Raw genomic sequence first — 22,013 nt, 5'->3', positions numbered from 1 at the left:
GCAAATGTTCAAGAGTCTTCCATGGATTCTTTATGCAGACATGTCTAGAGAGAAAACCTTAAGCTCATACACTTCAGTAGGCTGCAGGATATTCTCTGACAAAGGGTAGAAATGTCAGTTTCTTTATACACTTCAGTATGTATAGTTGCTTTGTTCATCCTTTTCTAAGAAATCAATATATGGCTAATGTAATATGCACGCTTCAAACTAGTCTAAACCAGTTCTACAATACACACTAACATAAAGTCTATTCTTACATGATTGTCACTAACAATGAACACTAGTCTGAGGGCTAAACTTCTAATATCATGTGGAAGTCATACATGCACTCATGACAGCTGCATGACTTCATGTGTTCAAGACATGATCACACAAAGATCCTTTACTGAATACTCCACTGTAAGATATATAGGACAAACACACAATGTCATATTTTATTTCCTACACCTACCTAAAATAATTCCATTAGTCTGGCTTTCAATGGAGAGTTCTAGCGTCCCATGATGGTTTAAATGCTGTTTCAGAGGCTTTTCCAGTTAAGTTCTGGGGGGAAACACTGAATATTTGGGATTTTTTTTTTGGTATGAAACTGGTCAAATCTAAAGACAGGTGGTATCAGCCTTCAAAAACCCATATATGTTCTGAACACTCAACATTCCAAATCCTACAACACCCATGTTATATAGCACCCCGACTGAAATTCAAGATGTGCAAACATGCTGTACGGTTAAGTCCGTGCGTTGGACTGCCGCACTCTAGCCTACTTCTTCTAATCCGAACCAACAAGCAGAACCGCTTCACCCCCACATCTCGTCAGACGGCAGCGAGCTTATCGGGCCGATAGACTGCTGCACTGCTGTGTGTCCGCTGACTAACCGACTACAAGGCTGCCATCATGAAATCTGGCATGTGTGCCGTCTCCTTGACTTGATGATGATAAATCAGGACCATCAGGCTCGGGTGATTCATACCCTCGTGTGCTGATGATTCTCCCCCCCCCCCCCCCCCCCCAAAAAAAATGTTCTTCTCAGACAGAAAACGTCAAAGAAATTGTAACGCTTCAGAAATAAGCCGCAATCCTCTCGGTGTATGTGGTTTTTTTTGGGGGGTTTTTTTTTTGGGTGTCTTCGTGTTCTCAGTGCCAATCTGCTCCGCTACTGCCCTCGTCCAAAAAGCTCGTGAGATTTCGGTTTCCTAAGGGAGCGATGGGACTTTTTCGCCGATTTTTTTCCAAAGCGGGCCCCGCCTCCTGCACCGAGCCGAACTCTCCATCAAAGCACAGAGGGGTGTCGGGAAACAGTATGTGGCTCTAATGATGCGCTAAATGGGAGGAGAGGGCTCCGTTCCTTTTTTAACGCGCCCGCTGGGTTATCTATGAGACCCGGGGGGGGGGGGGGGGGCGAGGCTGCAGTTATCCCCCCCCCCACCAATAACGCAGGCCGTTATGAGTGAGGAGTTTAGCACTTTTTTTTTTTTTTTTTTGGGAGCGGAAAGACTTTAGGTAAAACTGGGAGAACGGTCTGGAGAGAGAGAGGGAGAGAGGGAGAGAGAGGTTGCACTGATGATGATTAACGGTTTTAGGTTTGTCTCGTAATACTGCCCCGCCGTCATTCCGGTGTAATGAAGAAAACGGTTTGCCACGAAATCTACAACCTTTCTCTCCTTTTTGATAGATGGCTAACCTAAACCCGAGAGCCGCCCGGGCGATAGAGTAATATTTCAGTGTGGTAAAACACTGGGACACGGTTTTTGTGAAAGCGGGGACCTGAAAGTCTTTCTGATATCAGTTCAAAAACAGTTCTCAAAGCTGTTTTTAATATAAAACTTTGCGCTTGGTTGGGTTGACGTTGAACTTGGCCACCCCCTGCATGCCGCCATCTGTCAAATGCTTGCAGGGATGTGATGGGACCTCTATGTATAGCCCCCCCCCCTCACACATACACACACGCTCTTCACAGGTGCCAGCGGTCACCAGTCCTGTTTTCCCTGGCATGTATAACACTTTTTCTGTTTTTTATAGCTATTTTGTTGACTGAAAATGGCATCTGCCCAAAATACCACTCTTTCAGCTCTTGATCTTTTGAATTTTTAATCAAGCTGGTTGCAGCAGGGTTATAATGATGAAATGACAGTGCTACCCACTGGCCATTTGTCTCTGTTTTTTCCCGCGTGGCGGTTGAACTTTCGATTGACCCAGAATGGTTTTTAACGACAATAATGGGGTTTTGAGAAGCAGGCTCGGGCTCTGGATGGGCACTGTAAATGTCACAGTCGCAATTATCGGTGTCATGGAGGTGGCCTTTCTGAATAATTGTTGGGTATGGTCGGCCCGGGCAGATTTCAGAGGAGGCTGTGAATACCAGCGCGGCCCACGGGGGACTCGCTGGCGGGGTGACGGGGTGAATTTTTTTGATCAAATTTGGGATGCGGATGCTTCAGCTGTCTGTAAATTAGACGTATTATTGTACACTAGATGAGGTCGATGCTCATATGTCACCATAAAGATAATAATGGCAAATGCTTGTACTGTCAGGACATTTGTAACATTTTGTAATAGGGCATTTGTATGTAATATGTTTCATTTTAAGGTCTAAAGCAGTGATTCTCAACTCTCATATCAAGGACCTCTAATTTTACTCCACATTAGGGCCACGGACCCCCATTTGATGAGATTTTGTCTCTCGGACCCAAATCTGAGAATATTTTTATTGTCAGATATGATTTTGTCCAGAATTCCATGACTATCTGTATTGTAGGTAGAGAGATAACAGTGAAACTATGATCAAAATAGTCATTCCTCTACATTCTCTAATTGTGTTAACTTCTTGTAAAAGAAATAATGGTGAAGTTTAACAATTCATCAATTTGCTGGGGACCCCCTGGAACCCCCTCAAGGACCCCTGGTGGTCCCCGGACCCCATGTTGAGAACCACTGGTCTAAAGGAGACTACTACGACTTCTACTACTACCTCTACTAATGCTACTGCTACTACTACTACTACTACTACTACCACTATTACTACTACTACAAGTACTACTACTACAAGTACTACTACTAACAACAACAACAACAATGATAATAGTCGGAATCAATGTATAGTTGAGTAAACAGAAGAATGCAAAGTGTGAAGTTACATCTTTCTTTTGGAATTAATAATTCCCCTTTCTCCATTGTTCTCTGGCTCCACTGTCATTCCCCACAAACAAAAATATATTTCACACTCTTTGAGTTTCCTACAGCCTCTAAATTCTCCATTTGACATTCTGCCATCGCTCTCTCTGCTCCGGCACGTATTGCCTGAATGTGTTGCTGTCTAAACCAAGGGCTTTGTTATCAAGTTATGCGCCATATATGCCAGAAGTGCCAAAACAGAAGGGACGGACTATTAATAAAGTATTTGGTCCACTCCGGATTTAAAGCTGTAGTTTCCTTACTGTCTGGGAAAGCATGCAGAGCAGGTCATTTGGGGACTTGGTCATTTGCATATGTGGGGCAGTGGAAGTCAGTCATCGTAAGTCACTCTGGATAAGAGCATCAGCTAAGTGCTTAATGTAAAATGTAATGTAAATATCAACTCTGCTGTACCAGTCTACACCAAGTCCTGCAAGACTGCAATTATAGTTTAGAACAGAGGTTGAAGAACAGAATGCTGACAGTTAAGATTCTATGTTATTCGCTGGAGTTGCCACTGCGATGTTGATGTTGACTGGCTCAGTGGCACATGATGGCACCTCGGTAAATGTTGATTTAGGGGCGGGCCCGAGCGCTCGAGTGTTAAAACTGATTAACTCGATGGTGCGGTTTTGTGTAGGGGGGGTAGCGCTCGGTCGGGGGGGGGTTAATGGCGGTATCCATGCATGAAGAGGCACAAGTGGGCAGCCGCGAGAAGAGCAGGCTCTTTATTCCGTTTGCCAAATACAATTTAGGTTCTCCTCCTCAGGCGTTTAATGGAGATAACAGCTTGTTATTCAGAGGGCTGCGCTGGCGTGGCCGCGGTCGCGCTGTTACATCGCCGCTGATCGCCGCTCATTAAAGCCCTCGCATTGTTCTCTGTCTCCCGGCTACAAACCCCCCCCCCCCCCCCGCTTCAACAAGCTGAGTTATATTTTCCAGGGCTTTGTTGACATGCCCTTAGTAGTCTGCGTTCTGGTTGTATGTTTGACTATGTATTTGATGAAGAAAAAAAGTCAAAAATGTTGCTGCGTTAGTTTCTTCTCTTTTCGCCTCGACTTAAATACATATCTAAAAGTTTTAAAGGAATAGTTCACCCAAAAATGAAAATTCTGTCATCGTCTACTCACCCTCATGCCTAGTTGAAACACAGGTGAAGTTTGTCCATATAACACACAGGGAGGTTGCCAGCACAACTCCATAGCAGCCTTCTCCAAAACAACTGAAGTCAGTGGGGACCAGTTCTTCAGAGTTCCAAAAAGACCTACAGTATATTTACACCATCATTTAGTGCAAATCTTAACTACAGCTGCTTGATTTGCAACAAATAATGGTGTATAGGTCTTTCTATTCACAGTGTGATTGTTTGGCTGTTTTTGTTTTGGAACTCTAAAGAACAGGTCCCCATTGACTTCAGTTGTTTTGGAGAAGGCTGCTACCAAGTTGTGCTGCAGCCTCCCTGTGTGTTATATGGACTAACAAATTTCACCTGTGTTTCATTTGGCATGAGGGTGAGGAGATGATGACAGAATTTTCATTTTTGGGTGAACTATTCCTTTAAGCTGTACAAAGCTATTTTATGTTTATATTCTGCATGGCCTCAGTTTGTGATTTTTTTTTCCCCTTCAGAGGTGCCTCCCAGTCCCGTGAAGAGCTCCCCAGAAACGACCCCCATGACCTCTCCGCGACAGCGCCGGGACTCGGACCGCTACTGCCAGCTATGCAACGCCTGGTTCAACAACCCCGGCATGGCTCAGCAACACTATGATGGCAAAAAGCACAAGAAGAACGCCGCCAGGGCGGACCTGCTGGAGCAGCTGGGCAAGACCCTGGACATGGGCGAGATGAAAGGTATGGAGAGGAGCAATGCATCACTGATAGTGGTACTGACCTATGGTATGAATTACAATTCCTCTTGTTATTGTAAGTTAGTAGCTTTTTTGTGCACTTGTACCTTTTTGAGGCGTTTCTGAAGTCAGAAGTATTGTACATCACTACATTTTAAATCACATCCATTACAGAATGCAAATTTTTGTCTCCATAACCATCCAGTGGTTATGGAACCTCACCATATCTGACCAATGTGACCAATCATTAACATTGTGTGCAATTTATGAGTGGGAAGTGCTGAACCCCAGGGGACTCCACAGGCTCGTGTGAGAAGAAGAAGAAAAATGAAGTTCCTGGAAGATCATATTCAATACGTAAATCATTGAACGCTCATAAGCCATTGTCCCCGTAAATATCTGATAAAATATGAATTCCCTTACTCATCCACTCTGGCAATGAGAAAGGTTTATTATCTGTGAGAAGTGAATAGTTATGAAATAATAGAGAGTGAGTGTGCCATTTAAAGACTGTATAGGAGTATTTTCCCACAGTTCGCTTTTTGCCAGTTGGCTCTTTTCACAGGAATGTTTGAGTAAACCGAATCTTGTAATCTGGGTGGTAAAGCGAAATTTTCTTCAGTTGGTCTCCGAGAGACAGCAGCGCAAGGGTCGGACCATGTTGAGAGTGGACATAAGGCAAATGCCCAGTCATAAAGTGGTGATGACAGACCACCAAATGTCGTACTACATTGCGTGGTAAAACATTTAATACAGGGTTGTTTCCCTTTCCATATGAATTTTGAAACCAGGGAGTGCAGTTTGTCCCAAAAGCCCATGGGAGATGAGAGGGGAATCATAGAAGAATAAAAATTAACGCGGGGAAGTACATCCATCTTAAAAATTGAGATACAAGCTTGTAGAGAGTTTGGGAGATGTGACTAACGATCAAGATCTGCATCAATTCGGCTATAGATATATATATATTTTGATGGAATGGAATGTGTAGATGGGAAGATTTCTATGCTGACATTAACTACAAGGTTAACGTAACATTATGAAAGACTGCACTTCTCTCGCTAGCTCTTCTAGTCAACATTAGCATATTAGCAATCCATGGCATTAAGCGACGGAGAAGCTCCTTTGGTTTTAGCTGCAAAACTTCTTGCCTCAGTGACTTGCTTAAGTCAGTTTATGAAGCTAGCTCAACAGTACACATACAAATGTCTGCCGCTCTGACCATCCTGGAACATTGATTTGAAAGGCAATGACCATTCTATCCTTTCAAGTTCTGTGGTCAAGGTGTTGGATAAGCATATTTATTGACATTGGTATTGACCAGTCGGAGTTACACTGTTGAGTAGCAGTACATGCATTGTGCCAGTGTACATCAGTGGAGAAGAACTGAGAAGTACTTATAGAGAACATGGCACTGTGTGTCATATATGCAGTGGTGGAAAGTAACTAAGTACATTTACTCAAGTACTGTACTTAAGTACAATTTTGAGATACTTGTACTTTACTTGAGTATTTCCATTTGATGCTACTTTATACTTCCACTCCACTACATTTCAGAGGGAAATATTGTACTTTCTACTCCACTTCATTTATTTGACAGCTTTTGTTACTTTTCAGATGGAGATTTGACACAATGGATAATATAACAAGCTTTTAAAATACAACACATTGTTAAAGATGAAACCAGTGGTTTCCAACCTTTTTGGCTTTTGACGTCTTACAAAAAGCAGTGTGTAGTTGGGTTCACATTTCAGATGTCTATGAGTTGTTAACAGCTCCACCAAATAGTGATTTTTCCCTCTAAACCTCACATGGTTTCATTTCAATAAACGTTCAAATGATCCAATATTTCAGCAAAAATCAAAGATTAGAGAAAAAGTCCAAAAACTGAAAACAGATTTGTGTATCAGAACTTTGTTTTTTCTTCTTTCCTCTCCCATTAATCATCTCACGACCCCTCAGATTTATCTGGCGACCCTTTGGAGGGGCCCGACCCCTAGGTTGGGAACCACTGGAGTAAACTAGCTAACTGTATATAAAATAGTTCAAACTAGCTCCACCTCCAGCAACTACAACAGTAACATGCTGCTTACACACTGATGCTTCAGTATCAATAATCTAATGATGTCATATATAATAAAATATCAGTCAGAGGGATCAAACCACTACTTTTACTTTAATACTTTAACTACATTTTGCTGCTAATACTTATGTATTTTTACTTAAGTAGGATTTTTCATGCAGGACTTTTACTTGTAATGGAGTATTTTTACATTGCTGTATTGGTACTTTTACTTAAGTAAAGGATCAGAGTACTTCCACCACTGGTCATATGCTAGCTAACCTGACTAAATATGTTATCTGAGTACAAGTGAATGCAGTCATCAGGTCATTTGACTAGTGTCAGAAGTGCTTTGGTAAAAGAGGAAGAAAATAGTGGACAAAAGAAGAGAATGCCAAAGTTAAATCCACCCGACAGCTTCAAGCTAGAGGACTCGGGGAGCAACAAGTGTGAACAATGTGGCAACATACAGAAAACGCAGCAAAAAAGGGCACTGGGAGAGAATGTGCCACTCTAAGTCAGCAAGAGAAGTTACAGCTAATGAGAGAGGAGGGCTTTTTAGGCACAGTGAGTAAGAAAGATGAAAGCAGTGCAGAGCACTGGACTGTCGCGCTAGATATAGAACGCACACCTGTCAAGTTCCGAATCGATACCGGTGCCGACGTAACTGTCACGAACCTAAAGACTTTCAAAGCACTCCAGCCACAGAGACGGCTCGTCAGATCAAAGATAACCTTAGATAGTCCTGGGAGGTCACTGTACATGAGGAGAGAAAATCCATGTTCACTATTTCTGCTGTTCCAGGAGATTAATGGAGGCAGAAACCAGGTATCCACACAGAGAAAAAATGCTTAGCGGGAGTCGTATCTGCTGGGCATGGATAGATTCAGGCTAGTCAAAAGCACAAGCCTCTCCTCCCATGAATTAACAGTAAAGACTTGGATACAGTGCTGATAAGATGTCAGAGACTCTTACTGAGACTGATGCGGTTTAATGCCAAAGCAGAATATGCACCAGGCAAAACCTTGACAAAACCTTGGCAAAACCATAGCTGACGCATTATCACGTAGCCCACTATGTCTTCATAACGCACAAGGGAACGGACCCACACCGTCCAAATAGCGAAACATATGTGAGTGAGTGAGTGAGTGAGTGAGTGAGTGGCTACACAGAGGACCACATCAGTTTTCCTCCAGTGAAATCCACTGCACTTGCTATTTTAAAGATTAGATTAATATTGATTGCTTGGGAAGGTTTAAATCCCTAGTCTAGTTAACATCACAAATAAAGAATCTTTTAAATAAAGATAAATGCTGATTCATCTTTTCGCAGTAGCATTCCATCTAAAAATACAATGAAAATCAAATGCTGGCAGGTATATTTCTGGGAGCTTTGTGGACGGGTTCTCAGTGATTCTTGGGTTGGAACATTTTTGCCTGACCTGGCAACCCTGTGTTGGGCAATCTATCTAGTTGCCTGACAGACTGCTCCGACTGCTTTGCTTCCTGTCAGGCATCTGGCATCGTGTGGCACTCTTTAGGCCGCCTGACAGCTTGCTTGGCTTCCTGGGAGGCTTAATGTGTCATTCTGCTGCCTAAGAGACTGCTTGTATTGTCTCACCGTCTGTAGCTAGTATCACTTTGTACCTGCTGCCTTTGAGGAATCAATTGTGAAATGGAGAATGCAGAATATCACTGAAGTGCGTGTTCTCATGTATAATCACGACTAGGGATACAACAGTGGTTATTTTTAAGAAGCAACCATGTAGCCGAAAGTATCAGCACTTCAACAAAACTTTTAGCTACTAGGTTAGCTAGCTGAGTAGTTTGCTCATCACTTGCAGAAAAAGGTTTGCCTTAAGGAGGCCGCTGCCTGACAGACCTAACTGAGGGAAAATAGTCCCTCGGGCTCAAATTTATCCATGATAGTAGTTTAGCTAACATTAACCAAAAAGCCATCCATCCAGCTACAGTATTAGGTGTAATACAGGTTTGCATTAGCCTGGTTGTTTAGCTTAGCTAGTTTGATAGCTAATAGCAAAAGAAACAATGTAGTAATTACAGTTATTGAATAATGATGATGGGCATGTTTAGCTTGTTTCACTTCCAGGTTGACATTAATTTTTTTTTAACTTAAGAAAGCTCAACATAGTCAAGCATGTACAATATCACATATTGAACTCTCTGCCCTCTCACTGTATGTCTGTTTTAGAAACTCAGTAGCCTAACTTTTATCACATTTCAAAGAGATATACTTTTTGGGGCGATACTTCTTAATAATTTTAATCCATCCCTTTCCAGTTCGGTACTCTTTCCAGTTTGGTACTCTTTCCATCCCTTTCCAGTTCATGTGCCATAATCTGCAGGTTCATTACACCCAAACGCTACCGCAGCTTATTTCACAAACCAACCTCCAAGTGTGTTAATTAGTGAAATCTGTAGTATTTGGTTTGGTATGAAAACCTGCAGACTCTTCCATGACACGGGACTGGACACCACTGGCTTAGAGGAAACATTGGTATCAACCTCTTTTATTTCACAATGGCTTGGGCTGCAAGTAAGCCGGAGTCACCCAGCTATTGAACAGGGCCACTGTATGTATTTCTGGGGCTCAGGGTGTTACCTGATGGGTTGGAGGTATATCAAATGTTAGAGAAGCAGGCCTGTGACCGGAAGGTTTCTGGTTTGAATCTCTGGGCTGACTGGCAACACATAGGCAGAGAAAGTGAGTTACATTCTCCTCTTTCAACTTCTACGATCAAGATGCCATGCTTGAACAAAGCCCTTGACTTCTAACTGGCACAACAGTACAAGACTGCTTATGCTTGCCAACTCCCAGGTGTAAATGTATTATATGGATATGTAAAAAGTGCTGCTGCAAAAAAAATGCATGCATGCTCAGCAAAACCCTTTGCTGGGTTTTAAAAAATGACCCAACTCCTTTTTTTGTCTCCCACGGCCTCGGCGCCCAGGACAGCTGTCTCGGTTGTTCCCCCGGCGATGGCCCTGCTATGGACTCTTAAGTTATGTAGAATGACAGAGGGAACAGTCACGGCAAGGTGTTATGTAATGACACAGAGGTCTGACTCTCAGCGCTCATTGCTGTGGTGTTTCTGCATTGCTCTTCCCAGAGATCACCTGTCAATCAAACAGTGTGGGCGGGACTGTGGCGTCTTTCTCCTTGGATTTTCTGTTGATGAAGTTTGAGTTTCTCTTTTCTTTGTCTGTTCAGCCATGGTGGCTATCACTACCCAGTTCTTCTTCTGTTTATTCCAAACACACACCTACATGAGGCCGGGTCTTTGGAACAGTAAATAAAACTTTCGTTAACTGGCTATAGGTTGAATCACTTGTCTTATATCAGTCGGTGATAGAGAGCAGCAAAACAGGAATTTCTTCTATCTGTGTAAATGTTGCAGATTATTACTTTAACGTAAGCCTTCCATTGGAGAAACCGTTCTTTTCACCGGAGCTGTCAGCATGACTCCCGGTAAGTATCCTGAGTCTACAAGCATGTCACAAGCTGTTAATTTCACAGAGGAGGAGGAGAGAACGTTCCCCGCTTATCGTCTCCCAGTCACAATATGTCAATAACAATTACACAATATTATTCCAGCCGGTGAAGGGCTGGCTGCCAGCACAGCTGAAGGAGCCCGGAGGTGTTGTAAAGGGCATCAGCGCGTGACCGGACCGAATGGGAGAGATAACTCTTCACAGCTGATTGGACACGGACCCCTAACTCCGGGCCTGATTGGCTCTTTATGCCCGTAGGTACACTGTGGCTGGTTTGAAGGTAAATTGAGTGGTTGCAGTCGGCTCGGCTTTGTCATGGCTATTGAGATTTTGAGCACACGATCTCTGTTCTGAGTGCAGTTTTGATCCGCGGGGTCCTGAACACATACATCCACATACACACACACACTACTCAGCAGCTGCTGTTAAAAGCAGAGAGATTTTTTTTTTAAATTCACATCCTCATACGAGCTCTTTTCCCTTAGATAGGCTGCCTCTCCGCCTCTCCACTTGGGAGTAGATGATCCGTTAACTCAAAGCCATCTCCATCTTCAGCTTCATCTCCGTTGCACAATGCCTGTTTTGCACTTTGTGTTAGGAGAGACTGATTTGCCAACGTCAAACCCGATCATTACGGGGGGAGGCTGGAAATGTCAGCGTGCTCGCCGCACTATTCAGCACTTGGCCTAATGAGCGTTTCTCTCCGGCGATTATCAATTAGTAATGAAGTGGTAAATCATCCTAACAGGCAAAACTAGCATTGTGAGCCTGTGGAGAAGAGAATGGGACCGCAGCAGGCAGCCGAGCAGGCAGGGGCCGGGGATGGGGAAGGCTGCCGGATTCATAGGGGATGCAGAGCGGCAGCTGGCGGGCTACTTGGAGCGTTTCCGTCCTTTCCTCTTTTCATCTTTCCCTCTTTCTTTCCGTTTCCCTCTCTTCTCTCGCGCCCGTCCGCCATTTACAGCTTCCCCTTTTGTCCGACCTCCAGCGTTGTCCTCGCACGCTTCCCGACTCGGGCCGTCCGATGTGCTGAGAGAAATGAATGCGCGCTCTGCCTCTGAAGATTGCCATGTGATGAAATATTCAACGGCCCCCACTATGGAGGAGGAGGTGCCCGCCGAGCCCGGGGGGGTCGGGCACGGCTGTTGTTGTGTACACATCGCCAGTGGCCCGCCGCGTAAAGTCGCTGTCCCTGGCAGCTGAATGAATGAGAGAGAGAGAGAGAGAGAGAGAGAGAGAGAGAGAGAGAGGGGAAGAGAGTGTTCTGCTGTATGCATGGTGGGAGGGCAAGCCATTAGCACTCCACTGTTCCTGTGTGTAAACTGTAGAAAGGAGCCTTCAGGGGTCGAGTGTACCTGCTCCTCACCCAGCTCTCAGCTCTGACCACAGCACAACCTTCAAAAAAAAAAAAAAACCCTTTTGTTTATTATCCTCTTTTCACTTCGTCATCCTGTGCTTTTCATATCTGCTCCATTTCATCCTCTTGTTTGTTTGGACACCCTAAACCATTTTGAATTCACTTTGCCGTCCCCGGGGATTGGGGGATGAGCACTCGATTTTTAGATTTCCAGACTGACGTCGGACTTCCTGCCTCTCCTCGCTTTGCTTTTTTAAAAGGCGGTCTTTAAATGTTTCATAGCTGCCTGTATATACAGGAGAGGTGTAGAGGAAGTACACTTATGTAAGGTGTACGGTAGGAGAAGTATGTAGCCTGTGCATTACTTACACTTGCAGCGTACTGTAAAATGGATTGTATAACCCGCATAAAGGATGTAACCTCTCACCTGTGCTGTATTAAGTGCCTTTAAGTGGTATTTAACTTTAGTGGAACATTTACATTTTTAGTGCAAATACCTTTAAATTGGCTGCTCTGGGGATCCATAGTCAGCACACCTTACATCTGGTTTGATTTTTACAGCCTTGTCTAAAAATTGTAATTCCAGCATATTTCCAAACAGGGAAAATGAGATCCGGGGTCTGATTTCCCCTGTATAACTGATGTAAATTTACACATTTAGTTCAAATTAAATGGAGATAGTGTTGGAGATGAGATGTTTTCATGAACTGTAGCATCTAGAATGGTAATGTTTGCAGAAATGTAAATGGAATGGAAAATGAATTGGCTGCAGATCGTCCATTTAGACACTAATGTGGACAAACTATGTAAGCTCTTTTCCCCAGAATTGCTGCAGTCTATTCAAGAGAGATAATGTGTTCTTTTCCAAAAGTAACTTTCGGATCTGTCCGGAGATGAAGATAAATAGTCGCAGTCGTCGTTCAGAATACAGTGGGTACCACTTGTTCCCAATTTCCCTTTAAGTATTTTTCATGTGATATAGTCTGAGAGTTTAGTTCAGCTTGTGTTTCCTGCATAGAATTACTGCATAGAATCTGACACAGTTGGACCAGAGTCTCATACTGCTGAAGGCCCTTGGTCAAGGACACATGGTGCCATAGATCAATGCAATTATCTCAAAATGAAGCAATATAATGAGATGATTGCTGCTTCATTCTTTTTATCGGACGAGAACATAATGGCGCTCTTATCAGGAGCTCTGACTTTAGATGTAGATTGCTTTATCATTCTTACATTCCATCTTCATACATCAGCTGAGTGAGATGGGGCCAATGCATACTATTGTGTTACAAGGCAGGGTTCAAGGCTGGAAGATAGGGTGAGAAATGGTAAGATCAGAAACTGTTTCAGATGACTGGCCTACTGGTCCTGGGCTATTGGCAATCCTTATTGTTGAACGCTGACAATGAGATGTAATAGGAGATTTAATGTCCTCTGTGTCTGGTGTCCTTCATAAGAGAGCATGATTAGTCTAAACAAGTATTATCTTCAGTCACACAGTGGATTCTGGGCAGTGACGAATAGTTATTAATGTATACAGTACGAGAACAGGATTGTGGGAGTTGTGTGAAAATTTGCAAATTAGGTGTGAAAATGCATAATTAATGTTAGATTTTCACAATAATACAATATTTACCTCCTTTTATTAATGATACTGCTCAATAAACAACAGATATGTTTTGTAGAAAAAGTTTTCTTAAGTGGTTTAAACCGGAATATAGATTGGTAGTGTACAGGTATAGATGAGTGGTGTAGTTTGATAGTGTCCAGATATAGAGTTTTGAGTTTTTTAATAGAATCTCTTTTAGCCTAAATGGGTTACTCTTCTAAGAGTCTCAGTGTTAAAACACACTTTAATCAATGCGTATTATAACACCCCACACACACTCACACCATCCCCAACCCCCCTAGCACTAAAACTGACACGATTTAGTTTCATAATCCATTGATTATTGTCCCGGGTCTGTCATCTTCAAATGTTTCTTAAAAACAGCCCTGGATAAGGTTCTGATAGATTCACATAACGTATTGCATAAAGTAACTGCAAATGTTTGTTTACCACCATCAAGTTTACAACCTGGGATCTCATAGTCTCTAGTCTTTACTGTTCATATTGAGTGTATGTCCTCCTCCTTTCCAGTTTTGGCCTTATCTAATATTGTACATTATAAAAAATATTAAGAGTACTTCTATCAGCATTATCCCTGGCTGATGACCAACCAAGAGCAACATGTCGATCAACAGCTGAAGTATCATATGGACATCTTCATATAATCATGGCTGCTTTGTTATGTGTTCTGTGTACATTTTGGGCTGGATTCCCTATCAAAGCTTGGCAGATAATTTGCTACTCTTCTAATCATGCTAGCAGTTCCAATAATTTTATTGCATAAGTAAGAAATATGATTCAGTCAGGAACACTTTAGTCACGGATGAAACCATTAATTGCAACTAATGGTAATACAGTTATATTTGGCGGATATGGCCCTGCTCGAGCAGCTCCCTGCTTACCCGGCAAGCATGCTGAAGGTATAGCAGGGGCGCCATGCAAATCCCCCCATGGGAGTGGACAGAGCAGAGCCAGAGCAGCAATACTCAGTAGTGTTGACATTTAAGAGCCACCGTGGCTCGATTGCATAGACTATAACAGGTGGAGGCTGGGGAGGTGGAGGTAAAGCTTTACCAAGCAGCAGAGTGTGCAGCAGTTGTGAAGCAGGAATCAGTGTAGGAGGAGGCCATTTAAATAGACCGCCTTGTTATGAGAATGGAGTATGATTGGTGTGTGTGGTGATCAGCTGGTAGATGACTAGCAACGCGTGACGTCCGTGCCCTGCCTGAACTAACGCGATGCTTCATTTTGTCCAGGTCAGTCTATCATCAAGCCATAGACCTAATAAATTATATCCCGATACCGATTGTATTGCCACTTCTTCAGTATACACTTGTTGATTTCCTTTTCCCTGTGGAACTAATTAACATCACCTTTGTTTTTCTCACATGAGGTACAAGCTTATTTAAATCTAATTCTCTCTACATCACTCTGTAAAGACACTTGTATTTGTGCACCAGAGAGCCCAGCAGTAGGCCTGTACACAGTGCTGTCGTCAGCATAAATTGTGATCTGAGATTGAGTTAGAGCATGGGAGATGTCATTTACATATATCAAATACAGCAAAGGACCCAGGCAGCTGCCCCGAGGCAGACCACGCTCCGGCTGAAATGGTTGAGAAAAAGATCCATTGATAAAGATGTACTGTGTTCTGCCAGTCAGGTTGGATCTCATCCAATCCACAGTGTTTTGTTTAAAACCATAGCATGATAAGTTTGACAATAAAAAGTCAAAAGCAGCACTTAAATCTAAAAATAACAGTCTGACTGATTTGCTATTATCAGTATCATTCGATCATTGATCAGTCATTTCAACCAGAGCTGTGGCAGTTGATGGTCTTTACAATAAGCATGTTGGTTTCAAGTTATTACCCTCCATATGCTCCCATATCTGACTGCTTAATATCTTTTCTAATATCTTCCTAAGAATAGATAAAGGTCTGCTGTTCTCTGGGGTTAGAGGTCTCTTAAAATCTTTGGGGACTGGACAAAATTTTACTTGTTTCCATACACTTGGAAGCTGTCCAGGTTGCATGATGCTATCACTTCTGTACTGTGAGTAAATATCTTTTGAAGGTGAATAATTACCTTTTGACCTATAGTCCATAACCTTCTCTCGAAAGAAGCTGGCATAATAATTGGACATTTGAGACGTTATGGTCAGCATCTTTCCATTTATCTGAATATTAGTGATTAGAATGTATTTTTTTTTTCTTATGATTGAATTTAGGTGCATAGTTTCTATAATTTTGTCTGTATTTTGTTCTTGCTGCTGGCTTGCAAGCCTGTGTCTCATTCCTGATGTACTCTGATAGGATGGTGATGTAATTTGATAGTGTGTCACCCTGACTGACCTGAATTTGCCTAAAATTCATAAAAAAGAGAAAGGAAACGTACATGGCAGCTGAATCCTACTGCCAGTCATATTCTCACATCGCAGAGATGCAACAGCAACTTGCTCTCTCTTTCTCATTATACCGGTCAGTCAGTTTCTTTTGATTGCACATGCAGCTGTCAAGAGAAGACGTAATGCTATATGATTGTGTCAGTGATCATGGCTGCCTCAAAAAAACCCACTACATTTAGACCATGGCCAAGCCTGTCAAACACCCCAACCGACAAATTGTGTTTTTCCAGCCTCCATCACAGCTGTTAATCGGAGAAACGTTTCTGTCAGATGTGATTTGGCACGTCGTCTCTCTCTCTCTTTCTCACTTTCTCTCTTTCGCTGCTCTTCCTCCTTGGGGCCCTGCAGTCGCAATTCACAAGCTACTGCTCTTGTCTGCGTGTCATCTCTGCCACTCCCCCCGACCCTAAAATAGATCTCTTAGTGTCTTAATAGCAGGCTCAGAGACCGGCAAATTACAAATAGCTGATCAAGATCCAAGAGGACATAGTGAGGGAGGCTTCACCCCCCTGTTCACTGTGTCATCTAGCAAAGGTTCTGTATTCAACACTTTCCAGGGTTTTATTTTCTGTCTTGAGGTCCATTCAAAGCTGTGTGTGTGGTGTCATGTACCAAAAACACTCTCAATCCATTTTTACATGTTAATTTTCCAGCATCTCTCTGAGCCTTACCAAGAACAGGCTGTTTCTGTCGCTGTGTCTTTAAGGCTCATTAATATTAATGACCCCTCTGTTCTGATTGGCTAACCGTTTCAAGAGTGAGACACCACAGCCGGGCAGCTACAGGTAGGGAAAACTCTCCAGTAGTAAACGATGACAACCGCTCAACCGCTTTGAAAAAAACACTTTGTTAGTCTATTATTTCTTACAAAAATGATAATGAGCGATCCTTTGTGACGCCACAAAGTTACGGAAGTCCAAACAGCTTGTTTAGAGGCTCGCTTTTCTAATATGGATTGTGTGGATTTAGTTGGCGACCGTGCGTTTTGATACTTTCATCATGTTTAGATAGACCATCCAACTCCTTTATAATCACAGAGGCAAGGGGAGTCCTGGTTTACACGATATGGGACCTTTAAACACTTTAGATTGGACCAATAGAAGACTAGCCATTTATTTCCAACTGTTGCCAGTTCTGAACTCACTTGAAAATGAGTACTTTTGAGTGATGGTTTCATTCTGAAAATCCGTTTCATAAAGCCATTCATTTCGAGATATCCCAGCTGACTCACAGTTGCGAACTGTCATCCAGTTTGCCCCCTTATGGATGCAGAGCTAGCATATGCTCTTTCAGCCTGGATGCCCCGCTGCAGTCGGAGAGGGGCTGAGCCAGAGTCGCACCATCTGAGCGGGGGCAGATGGCGCCTGGTTAATTTAGCGTGAACCCTGGACCTGCACCACCTTCTCCCCTGCTCATAAACAGTCCGCACAGAGGATTACGCCGCTGATCAATCACGCTGCCACCATCTCTTTGCGGTTCCCTCCAAAAGGCCCGGGCAATAGGTCTCAATTAGCCGAGAGACAACCAGAGATTTACCAGACAGCCAGTGAAATGACTCAACTCAGCACCCGATAAGAGAGCCCAATCTGCGGCTTATTGGCGAGCGAATGAACAGGCAAACATGGTAGATGTAATTTACTATGGGATGGATTGTGGTTTATTAACTTCCCAACAGTAGTTTTGAGTCGTGGGGTAGATCGTATAGCAATGCGTTCAAGACTAAAAGGGACTTTTCAGTTTGCCCGTGGGGAACCTCTCTGCTGAAGGTTACCTTTTGTGAACGGAAGATCAAATGAAGGTACGGGATTGTCAGGCGGCATTTTTCTCCGCATGCATCAGCTCTGTAACCTGTTAACTCTGCGTTCAGGTAGGGGAAAATTCCGGCTTAACCCGAATAAATGAGACCGAGGAGCACATTTTTCTCCCGAACGTGCGCTCCCTTCTGGTCTCGGGTGAGGGGGGACAGTTTCCAAGTTAACCGAAACAAACGGCATCAGAAAGTAGGAAGTAACGGCGATGGAGGAGGGGTGGGGGGGGGGGGGGGCTACGGAGGCCTGAAGGCTCCCGGTGCTTCATCGCTCATGCGGGGCAGTGGCGGTACCGCGGGGGCCCGGTGCCGCAGGTGGCTGGCAGTGACGGATGCCGGGGGGGGGGGGGCGGCCGCGCAATCTCTCACCCTTTCGGAAATTGTTTGAGAAGCAAGCTGTCAGAAAAGGCCACCGCCGAGCACAGCCCCCCCGCTGCTTGCTGCAGCACTTTAATGTCAGCTCACGAGTGCGTCGGGGGGGGGGGGGGGGGACGCTTGTGCAAAAATTGAAATCTGCGTTACGCCGCAGCAGCTGATCAACAGATGGAGGGGGAGTGAAGGGGGAGAGATTTGCCCCTCCCTCTCTCTCTTTCTCTCTCTCTCTCTCTCCCTCTCTCTCAGGGGCATATTACCCCCTTTGTCAGAATGGAGAGGGGAAAACAGCTGACACCGACATCCGAAAAGAAAAGTTGTTAGCAAATAGCAAATTTTCGTTAAGGTGCAGCAGTTCATGGCTTTGGTGCTGCGATGATGTAGAGAAAACAATCATTCGCGGGGCAAATTTGATTGAAGACGGAAGGAGGATATGGAAATTTGATTCAATGAGCGCAGGGTGACATTTATTTTTTCTTGGCCTTTTGCTCCGAGGCATATTTATGGGGGAGTTAACTCAATTGTGGGAGCGAGGCAATCAAAGTGGCCGTTTTTCATTCCGCAGTATCATTAGTAAAACATGACAGCGATTACACAGGTTGCTTATACTCTGAAGCAACAGGGCGCTGGCTCTGCCACCGTTATCACACACACTGTGGATCTTGTTGATGCGGATTACTTGACTTACATTGACGCCAGCTCACCTCAGAGTCACAGGTACAGACGCAGCTATGTACCCAGGTCATGAAAACTTTAACATTTGCTGTTCTAAACAGCTGGTGTCTGGTAGCTCTTTCCCGGGAAAAATCCTCTGCCACACAAGACCTGATGTGTTTTATGTTTCTGGTTTGCTTGGAATAAACAGAAGAAGAAGAACTGGGTAGTTAGCATGAGCAGCGATAGCCACCATGGCTGAACAGACAAAGAAAAGAACAGAAACTACAGAAACTCAAACTTCATCAATAGGAAGTGATGTGAGAAAGCAATGTATGCTCATCACTAAAGATGTCACAGATCACCACTTTAACATTACATAACGTTCAACAGATTTCATCTAATACCTAAGTCTCACATATAGAGGAGAAATGGAAACATAGGCCGAAACATGAGACAAATTCACTGTATATGCAAGAGTGCAATGTGCTGGAGTCTCCCTCCTATGTAAGATCCCCATTCTCTTAAATGCACCAGCATGCATTTCTGCATCTAGGAAGGCCTCTTTATCTATGATGGTCTATGCTAAAGTCTTTCATGAGATGAGATCGTTGTAATTCAAGAAAACAAATTGGACGATAATACCGGTCATCAAAATCCCATTTCAGTTTCACGTCAAGTTTGAAACTTAGACACTCTTTCTTTGCAATCTAAGGTCTATACATGCTACTTGGTCACATCTAGGGGCCGATCAACCGGAGCTGGGTCGCCTCTGACTCGAAAACACCCAGCGACCTCGAGCTAAACCACTGATCATGTGCATCAGAAAACATACGTACCGACCGCTCTTTTGGCACTGAGCACCTTTCATAGCGGAATCGATTCGGCTCAAATGTCACCCTCAGTTCTAGCCGGAGGACCGCGGGGTGTTGTCTGTCAGCCGCCGCCTTTCAGATGCAGCCATGGATTTTTTTATTTCCCTGGGATTGGAAGTGCATGACATTTCGCTGTCTGCGCCGCTCTAATTGATTCTCTCCGCTCCTCCACCAGGGGCCCCGCATCAGCTCGGTCAATCTTGGGAGACGCACAAGGAGACTGACCTACACACTCAGACAAAAACGCATCTGCATCAAGGAAATGGATTTTGCATGATGACAGTTGGCTGACCAGAAGCGGCTCAGTGCATTTTGTATTGATTGCGTGTGTAGGATCTGCAAAAGAGTGAAAGTCATACTCTTGCGTAATGCTTCTTGTAAAACGTTGGGTATTTATTTCCGAACCTTACTGTAACCGAGGATGAACGACACGCTGAATTGATTAAAAAAAACAGCAGGATGATGTGGAAAATGGTTAAGGAAGTCTATTTATGTGGTATACTTGTGTTTGTGTTTTTGATTCCAGGTCTGAAACGAAGCTATACCTGTGAAGTCTGCAGCGTCACACTGAATTCGGTGGCACAGTACCATGCACATCTGCAGGGCTCAAAGCACCAAAACAAGTGAGTCCAATCTTGCACCCTAGCAACAGAGCAAATCTCACCTTGTTACAATAGATGCTGAGTGCTAAATTCTGCTGCATTAGCATGAGATGTACTGTTTTTCCTCCCTTTCATCTGGGCCTTTGAAATCCCCTGCTCCAAAGGAGGCTTTCGCACCTCAGACACAGTGCGGTCCATGAGTATTTTCGAGAGAGACGGAAATATCAGACGAGCTCAGCTTGCCGTGCGCGTCTAGTCTTATTAAAGCGATTGCTTTAAAAGAGGAAATTTGTCTAATTGAGCCATTTCCCACTTCATTCACACTGCTGCTAATTGGTGGCTGTGGCGCCTGCAGGAGCCGAGCTCAAGCGCAGAATCAACAAGCTCTTACCGCATAGGCACAACAAACACCCGGAGTTTACGTTTCAGCAGGCCCCTGTCTAGAGAAGCAACAAGCTGTAATATACAAGCAAGTCAAAAAAATAAAAATAAAAAATCGAGAAAAAAATGTGATTCACAAACCACCCACAGTGGGTGGAAAGTGCCCTGCCAAAGAAATAGTGCGCAAAAAACGACCCCTTTCTGTACAAATGAGGCTCATTACAGGGCGCGTCCAATTAGATCGTTGCTAATCGCCATTCGCAATTGTTAATACCGTTAAAATTTGTTCAGCAGTAACGGTAGTTTAAAAGGGATTTGATGCTCACACTTAACACTGACTATGTAGCCAGGCAAAGTCATCACCAACATTGCGCGAAGGAGAATATCAGTTGTTTCAGTTAACTGAGCGCAAAACTGAGCGTTATAGGTTGCGAAGTAAAACCGTTATTGACGTGTGCGATGTGTGATCGCGCCTGCCACTCAAAGATCCCATGCAATATCTGCCGTTGTTATGCTGTCAGCATTTCAGGTTGTGATTGGCGCTACTTGTGTGGCCGTGTCTGCGCGATGACTTGTTTTGTGCAGTTTCTTTAGTGAGAACAGTATGTGAATGTATCTCCTTTTAAGTGCTAAAAAAATATTTGAACAAGATTTTTATGTAAAAACACACCCATCTTGCTAAATCTAAATCACATAGTGGGGCAGCAAAAGAGAAGAGCGTCCCATCCCCACTAATTGAGATGACATATGTTCACCCTATTTGCCCACATGAAATTGTGGTGTTGGGTATGGTTATTAGACAGGAAGCGTCAAATCGAAGCTTGAGTGAAATACAAAAACAAGCTGTCCTTAAGAGCACTGGGCGAGTGCTCTGTACACAGAATCTACTGCCTCCCCTACCAGTTTACTTACATCATGTTAAATGATTTTCGGGTAATGAAGTACTTCAAACTTTCCAAAAATTCAAACCGTTATCTCTTGCTGCCACTTGTGGCCGCCAAAGAGTGACATATATAGTGTTTTGCCTTGCCTCAGTCTTCCTTTCGCTAAACTCAAACTCCACTTCCATACATATTTTTTTTTTTTTTTTTTTTTTTTTGGGGGGGGGCAGTATTAGTGTCGCTCCCTTAGCGCTGATCTTTTGAACTGAAGCAGATCCAGCAGAAGCAAGAGGACAGCAAAGTCTGTGGATTTTTTTTTTTTTTTGCGTCGGCCCTGGCCAGTAAGTGTGAGCTGATGGGGCTTAGATGGTGCATGTCCTGGAATTAATTCCCCCTGCCGGGCAGTTTCTGGCTGCACACATCCGCGGGGATGCCGGCATCAGGAGACGTGACATGCCGTTTAACAGCCCCGCGCTTTA

General features: G+C 43.8%; 1 protein-coding gene across 1 annotated transcript in view; it reads left to right on the top strand.

Annotated features, from left to right (window-relative positions):
- The window catches only part of LOC139643205 (zinc finger matrin-type protein 4-like), a gene marked incomplete at its 3' end in the record, with an annotated part of 88,859 nt that extends 68,566 nt beyond the window's left edge, over positions 1 to 20,293 (top strand). Inside the window, exons 5-6 of the mRNA XM_071518389.1 lie at positions 4,802 to 5,023; positions 20,197 to 20,293. Coding sequence (XP_071374490.1) covers positions 4,802 to 5,023; positions 20,197 to 20,293 — 319 coding nt within the window. The remainder of the gene's footprint in view (positions 1 to 4,801; positions 5,024 to 20,196) is intronic.
- Positions 20,294 to 22,013: the final 1,720 nt, after the last annotated feature.

This window comes from Centroberyx affinis, unplaced genomic scaffold, assembly GCF_046629955.1.
Source record: "Centroberyx affinis isolate AG114_WGS23_722 - 3 ecotype Tasmania unplaced genomic scaffold, CSIRO-AGI_Caff_v1 ptg000579l_1, whole genome shotgun sequence".
NCBI lineage: Eukaryota > Metazoa > Chordata > Actinopteri > Beryciformes > Berycidae > Centroberyx > Centroberyx affinis.
Note: the sequence above shows the minus strand (reverse complement) of the source record. Positions and strands in the feature narration are given on the sequence as shown.